The sequence below is a fragment of the Oryzias melastigma genome, unplaced genomic scaffold (genome assembly GCF_002922805.2).
Source record: "Oryzias melastigma strain HK-1 unplaced genomic scaffold, ASM292280v2 sc00513, whole genome shotgun sequence".
In the NCBI taxonomy this organism is placed as follows: Eukaryota; Metazoa; Chordata; class Actinopteri; order Beloniformes; family Adrianichthyidae; genus Oryzias; species Oryzias melastigma.
In genome coordinates, this window is record NW_023417107.1 from 17,642 (window position 1) to 25,211 (window position 7,570).

The 7,570-nt window shown below is 33.5% G+C and overlaps 1 protein-coding gene across 1 annotated transcript; it reads left to right on the forward strand.

Annotated features, from left to right (window-relative positions):
* Window positions 1-6,255: 6,255 nt before the first annotated feature.
* Window positions 6,256-7,296, forward strand: LOC118598423 (the record flags this gene model as incomplete). Its single annotated transcript, XM_036211092.1, is given in 1 exon segment — window positions 6,256-7,296. A coding segment is annotated over 1 exon segment (1,008 nt), but the record flags the coding sequence as incomplete, so codon positions are not given.
* Window positions 7,297-7,570: the final 274 nt, after the last annotated feature.

The window sequence follows — 7,570 nt, forward strand, 5'->3', positions numbered from 1 at the left end:
ATATAAAAGTACGAAAAACCCATTGGTTTCAAATGTATTGCTATCGTTTCTGTGTAAACTCTAAATTAGTTTTTTAAGCAGGATATTAGTCTAAACTATACACGTTTTTAACTGTGCTTTGACGTTAAATGAGATTGATGGATTAACTTTAATGAGTGGACAAATCTTTCAAATAAGTGGGCCTTAAATGCCAGATGCTATTATTCAGCGTTTGAAAATGTCATTTGGATTTATGGAAACGTCCATTCAAGACTTGATCATCGATAGTTCCATTTCCAGCTGGTCCTCAAACGCACCACAGTGTTTCTCCCTAGCAACTCGGTCTGTGACGTATCATCCACTTCTCTCAGCGTCTCCCGGCGGTAAGTGGGGGAAAGTTCGCTGTCTTCTAATTTATGCATGTTTATAGTGATTTGGTGCTTTTTGGATGTCATTTTTGTCACTTGGTGTCAGAATAAGGCCTACCAAATTCAAAATAACATCTTAAAACAGCTGTGATATTGCCAAAGTTCGTTTTTATTTTTATTTTTGTTTAGTCATGCTAGCTGAGTCTTCCTGAAACAAGCTAGCTAGCCCCGCTCGTGGCAATATGAAAGAACTCGCTTAACAAACACAAGAAAACGGCCAATTTCTGAAGAAAATTACATTAATTGAATTCTTATTTTCAGATAAACAATTATTAGATTCTTGTGAGTATATTTTGACAGGAATTTTGAATGAATTTGGCCGTTAACAATAATAAAAAAGAAAAAGATTAAAGAAGTGGATATGTTAACTGACGAACTGAAATGAACTGCAGGTCCACCTGTTTGTAAGCTTCACAATTACAGCTGAGTAGACTAGAAGTAATAGATACTTTATTACAGACTCAACGATGCCACAGATAAAAGAATTAAAAAATAATAATGTAAAAATAAAATAAATAAAAAGAAACACTTTTGATATTACAAGTATAAGAGCCAATAAAAACAATCATATAAAATTACCAAGTATCTTAAACCTAAAAAAACAATTGCAGACTTAAAATTTTAAAATGCAAAAGTTTAAAAGTGGCAACCATAAGAAAACCTTCAGATTTTAGACTGGTATTTAAAAGTGCTGTATCTCAATTTGTGAGAATTGAAATTATTTTGTTATTTGATATGTTGAGGCAATAAATAAACCATAGCTAAAATGCTTAATAGAAGTAGTTCAATACTAAATATCTCAAAAACGAATATACTACGCATCAAAAGTGGTTCTTAATTCGAAATGCTAATATCTGTGTAAATATTATCAGCTATTTAGTTTCTTGTATTATTTCAAGCATCAGTCAAATTAAATATTAAAATGTGATGAACACTTTATTGCACCATTCTTAGCAGTTGTTTACCAAGAATTAGGTGTTAATTATTACAATTGAGTTGTTTTTTTTAATATCACAAGATATGAAAATGAATTAATCATTTAAAACTGTAATACTCACATAGTATATGGTTGTTTTTCTCACTGTCAGCTCTTTCATGTGTCAGAAGGCAGAAAATAACCTTTATAATAGTAACTAAGTGCCTTCTTTTTTCCCTTTGGCTTATTGCTCTGTGAATTATTTGTTTTTCAACTTAAGCATCAAATCATGTGAAGCAGTGATGGTCCATTAGTTCTGTTGCAGCTAGAATAACAGTTTCCCTCTTTATTTCAGACTTTGAGAAGCCTTCTCAGCCATCTTTTGGTGCTAAGGTAAGAATTTATTGAATATAATTAATCTCACAGTGTTTAAGGAATGCTATTTTATAAATGACTCAGATTCAACCTAATAGTACCATGATTTTATTTTTCATTTTATTCAGTCATGTAATCCTTTTTGTTAAAGATAAAACGTTTTTAAGTTGAAATCGTGCAACAGATCAGTTTAGGGTGAACGTGGTAACATAAATATTAATTAGGTCATGTCAATTATGACCTAACAGTTTTTTCCCTACCACAGTTCACATGTTACTCTGCCAAATATGTCTTGTAGTTGAGGCTTGTACAGTTCTCAGAGGGAGTGTAACCATCAAAAGGCTGTTTCGCAAAGATAATTGCCAAGTGAATTTGAAAATGATTTGTGTAAAACACAATTTAAATAGACCCTTTTAAATCTCTGAAATGTAAAGAGTTTTAACTTTAACAGAGGAAACTCTCTTATTTTAGTTCTCCTTTTAAAAAAAATAATTTGCAAATCAGACTATCAACCATTTCAGAATAACTTACTTCTTATAAAACACGTGGCAATTTATTTTACTAATTTAGAAATGACTGTTTTACAAATCATTCTTAGTAAACTTTATGCAATGTAAAAAATATTGTTGATCATCCAAAGTAGGGGTGGGTGATAAACCAATATAATCGATTAACTCAAATTTTATGTTTTAGACCATTTTCTTTTTGAAAATCAAGATTTTATTTTCCCCGTACTCTGCCCTCTTGGGCATCAATATACATGTTTTTTCTATGCATGACTTTCTTGGAAAAAAAAAGTTTAAAACAATTATTTTATTATTGATAGTTTATCAATAATATAGTATAATGTAGTAATATAATAAGTAACTAGAAAAATTGCATTACCTCCGATAATGCATGTGTGAATGCATTATCGCGTTTTGTAAAGTTGTGTTAAATTTGTGTAACTTGTGTAATTGTAATAATGTGTAGTAAAACCATGAATTTCCTAAACATACTGGATGTGTAAAATTGCGTAATATGCTGAATTTGCTTAAAATTGGAACAAATTTGTGTAAGATTGTGTAAAGTTGTGTTAAATTGTGTAATTTTGTATAACTTGCATGAATTTTAACAGTGCTGGAAGTACAAGCATGAATTTCTGGGCATGTTGAATGTTTTAAATTGCTTAAATTGCATAAAGTGTGTAATTTGCAGGAATTTGTAAAAAAATCCTATTAGTTATAATGGGGCTGAAAAAACGCACAAATTGTGTAACTACGCAAAAACTGTAAAGTGCACAACTACTAATAATACAAGCAGTAATGTCCTTAACAAGCTGAACATTTTGATACCAAGATTGTATAAATCGCATAAAGTGTGCTTGAGTTTTTACGTGTCAAAAAACGTACGGAAGAAAACGTAAATGAAGAATCTCAATAGTGTGAATGCATTGAATGCATTCACACAACAAGAAATATAGTAATAATATAGTATAAGAAACGTTTGACCACTAGTGTCCAGATTTGTCTGGTAAACTTTAAATGTAACCAGCCACCCAGGCTAGTAACCAAAAGTGTGTTGTCCATATAAACAGATTTGTTCACAGTTGGACAATGTTTTTACAGAGCAGAGGAATTTAAGTTTACAAACTAAAACAAAGCCTAAAGAGCCGCAGTACCGCCACCGGAAGTAAACACATCTTCGTGACGGTGAAGCTTCCGGTTTTCAAAGTAAAATTAGCGAGAGCTTTCTTCCGCTCAAAAACTGAGACTGAAGTTCCGCTCACAGACATAACTTCTGAAACAATGAATTAACTTTATCATCAGAGCTTTAGCTCCATTGTTTACATTCTTTTGAATATGGTAACTCTTCAACATTTGACGTAATTAACGGAACTCCAGCTTATTCTGAAGAAACAGCCTCGCACTGCTGAAAGGTGGATGTAATCAATGTGAATCAGCTGATTCTGCTTTGAAAAAAAGAGTTTTTTCATTCGGGCTCTGCAGCAATATGTGATGATTAAACGTAAAATATTAAAGAACTTTGAGGATAGAAAACTGTGGAGAACATTTTCAGGTTTTGCTGATAAATTATCCAAAACAGCAGTGATTTTTATCCTGTTTATCAAATCAAATCAATCTTTATTTATATAGCACTTTTCATATAAAAGAATAACACAAAGTGCTTTACAAGAAAAGCAGAACAGTGTAAGTAATATAAAAACATTAAATAAAATTAAAATTAAAAATTAACCCCCTGCTCCAAACCTGCAGATAATACCACCACCCACTCTCTAACTGATAGAAATAGACAACAGGAAAATAGGCTGAGCACATAAATTGGTTGTTGGACACTAATAATAATTAGTATTATAACATAATAATAATTATGTTGTTTTACTGCTGAACTAGAAGATTGATTAAAAAAGTTTAAAATGACAAAATTTCTTTCTATCTGAATCTTTAAGGGTTTTTTTTAATCAGTTTTGTTGATTCTGATCTCCTCTTCTAAATAAAGGTATAAATGATGATTAAATACAAATAATTATTTTTTTATCGATCCAGTAAATAGACATACACACAGCAATAAACATTATATTAAAAAGTATGAATCGTGGCTCGATTCGTGAATCGTTGAGCTTGATTCGTGAATCGAATCGGATCACCACCTAAGCGATGATCCACAGCACTACTACAGTGTCGTTGCTGAGCTGCCCCTGTGAGAGAGCTGCATCTTTCCAGTCAGTGATATCATGCAATTTTTTTAAATATAAAAACGTTTTTAAGAGGTTGAAATTTCAAACTTGGACCATCAAACTACACACAGCAACATCAGTTTGATGACTGTTGCTACCAAAACTGTTTTGCCGAATGATTATTTTATTTCTTTTTATAGGATGCTTAAGATAGCAGAAGCTCACAAACACCTGCTGCATTGTTCTATAAACATTTTTACATCTTATTTTTAGTTGCATTTTGTCAATGATGCAAATTTTCAAAAGACATGTTAAAATACAATAGTTTTTGTTAAAAATATTCTGTCATTTGTAACCTTTGTTTAAAAAAATAAAAGGAGGGAGGGATTAAAATTGAAAATGAACAGACTGAACAGTCTGTAAATATTTTAGAGAATAAAAAAGCAATAAAAATAATATTTTTATTTACATTTTTTCTGATTTTAATCATGCAGATAAATGGCAGATGCCTAAGATGTTTAGATGCCTGTCTGATTTAGCTTTCCCATTGTACATTTTTAAATGCCCTCGTGACGAGTTAAAACAACTTCCAACAGTCAATAGATTTATTTTATTCAGTTTTTTTTCTCTGTAAAATATTTTCTGCCGGCTTAAACATTCTTTGTGCTCTAGACTTTGTATTTGATGGATTGAAATGTGATATAGATTTTCCCTTAGCCATCAAAAGGAGGCTAACAACCAAATGCCAACTTCAATCTCAACTTACTTTTAAGGTGTGTCTGATAAATACTACAAAATAAAATAATACCGTTGTTAAAATTAGTATTTTCTTCATTTAATAACAATATGAAAAACAATACAACTGTCTTCAGAGTGAATGCAACTTAATTAGCAGCATCTTTGCCAATGGTTAGGGGTCACTGTTTTACAGCATTAACAGAAGAAAAATCTCTATTTTACTTAAAATATTATTGTAATCTTATATGCACAGCATAAATGCTTGATAAGTATTCTTAACTCATTTTGAATTTTTAATGTCATTAATCTACTTTAGTTGTAAAATTTTATATTTATGGATTTATATTAACTGGCTGTACTGGCCCAGCAGATAGAGAACCGCCATGGATGCTGTTGTAGCAGGCATGATCACTCCAGCTCCTTGGGCTTGTGAGGGTTTATTTATTTTCATTCAGACAAAAACAATGATATCCTCCTGTCAGTGCTCTGTTTTATTATTTTAACTACTAAAAAGTCTGCTAGTGGTGAAGTGAGGAGCAACACTTCACTCCAATCTTCAGGTGAAGCTTTTAAAGCAGAACGTTCTGGTCTTTAATTAAACTTGTGTAATCCTGAATGTTGAACATCAGGAATACTCTGTGAAAACAAAGATTAGATGTATAGTTATTAATAAGTGATGCATGGATTAATTTAGCAGCTCAAAGGAATTTTATGGATCAAAGTCTGATATCTTTCTGTTTGTGTCTTCCAGGTGTGGTCCAGACCATCGCTGCCTGCTGTACTTTAAAGACAGCTTTTGTTAATAGACAAACGGCCCTTTTCAGTGCCCCTGTATTACTAGATGAATTGAGTCCTTTTAAGGGCTCCCTGATTTTCTGGAATTCGGAGAATTGATATTGATATTTTGAACTTGACCACTTTGAAACTGGAATTTTGAACTTGAATACTTTGGTTGACTGGAACCAAGTGAATAACTGGAATCTTGTCTTTTCATGTCAAGCTCTTGAGAAAAGTTTTCTACTGCATTGTGATAGTAATACATTGAAATATTCACATACAAGACCAAGCTTTCAATAAAACATTTTCTGATTAAAGTTACATTGCCTTATTTTTGTAAAGAGAAAAACTATTTCAAGTCCTTTAGTTCATAAGTGAACCTGAGTTTCTTTGAAAAAATGCCAAAGAAAGGTAAAAGATCTCAGGCTGCTAAGACACGCTGGCAGAAGTTTGATGACTTTCTGGAAAGTCCATGTGACGGTTCTAAAGAGATAAAAGAGAAATCCTCAAAAGTTTGTAATGGTGAGAAAGAAAACCCTTCTTGTGAATCAAAGATTGCATATGCAGATGCTGTGAAGAACAAACAGCAGCTTGATGCTCCATGTGAGGCAGGACCAACTCGTGCAGGTAAAATGAAAACAAGAGTGAGAAAAGAGAAGCCAACACCCTCAGTGATGTCATATGCTGAAGTTGTGAAAAGAGGAAAAAACAGTGATGAACTTTGTGCAGCCAAACCCTTACATGCTCAACATGTAAATGAACCACCCCAACCTTCTGTGAGACAACTCTGTGCTTCTTGGAGCCAGGCTTCTGGGAGATATGGAAAATACAAAAACATGCAGTGCACCTGTAACTCTCTGACATTTCTGGCTTTTCTATGTGAAGATGAGAACATCACCACAGCTGACCTTGACCTGGTTTTAGATAAAGGTAATTCCATGTACACAGATGCCAGAAAAAGATTCCCTGCTGACAACCACCTTGCCACTGATCAACTTCCTGAGACGGTACCTGCTCGCAGGTGTGTGTATGATGCAGACATGTCAGTTCTGTCACGTTATGGCACTTTTGGAGACCCTCCTCCTGGATCAGTGGATGAATTCCTGAGGTTTGATGCTGGAATTGCTTGTTTGCAGACAGAAATTCAATATGCTTTACTGATAATGTTGGATTTGTGCATTGCTGTGTTCAGAACCAGTTCTGGAAGATTTGGTTTCTTTGACCCCCACTCCAGAAGCCCAGATGGTTTACCCACTCCACCTGACATGTTTGACAGAGAAAGTGGTACAGCTGTGATGCTGACATTCACAACTCTCTATGAAATGATTGACTGGCTCTCTTTATGTTACTCTATGAATGGAGCACAGCCCTCAAGTGTGTACGAACTGAAACCTGTGAAGTTTCTAAGCAGCAACTCTATTGTGAATGAGAGTGTCCCAGTTCCAGAGTCCAGAACACCTGATGTCTGTGTTACAGCCTCTATGATGAATGATGATCATCAAGATGCCACATTGACGAGACATGCTGACCCAGAGATTCACGAGAATGTTTGTTCACCTGAAATAGATGACACAACAGATGTGGACATGCTGGTGGATTATATAACCTCCATGTTAGATGATGTTCCTCGGACCCAGTCAAAACCAAATGTTGATGCATTGAATGCTTGTATGAACAAAA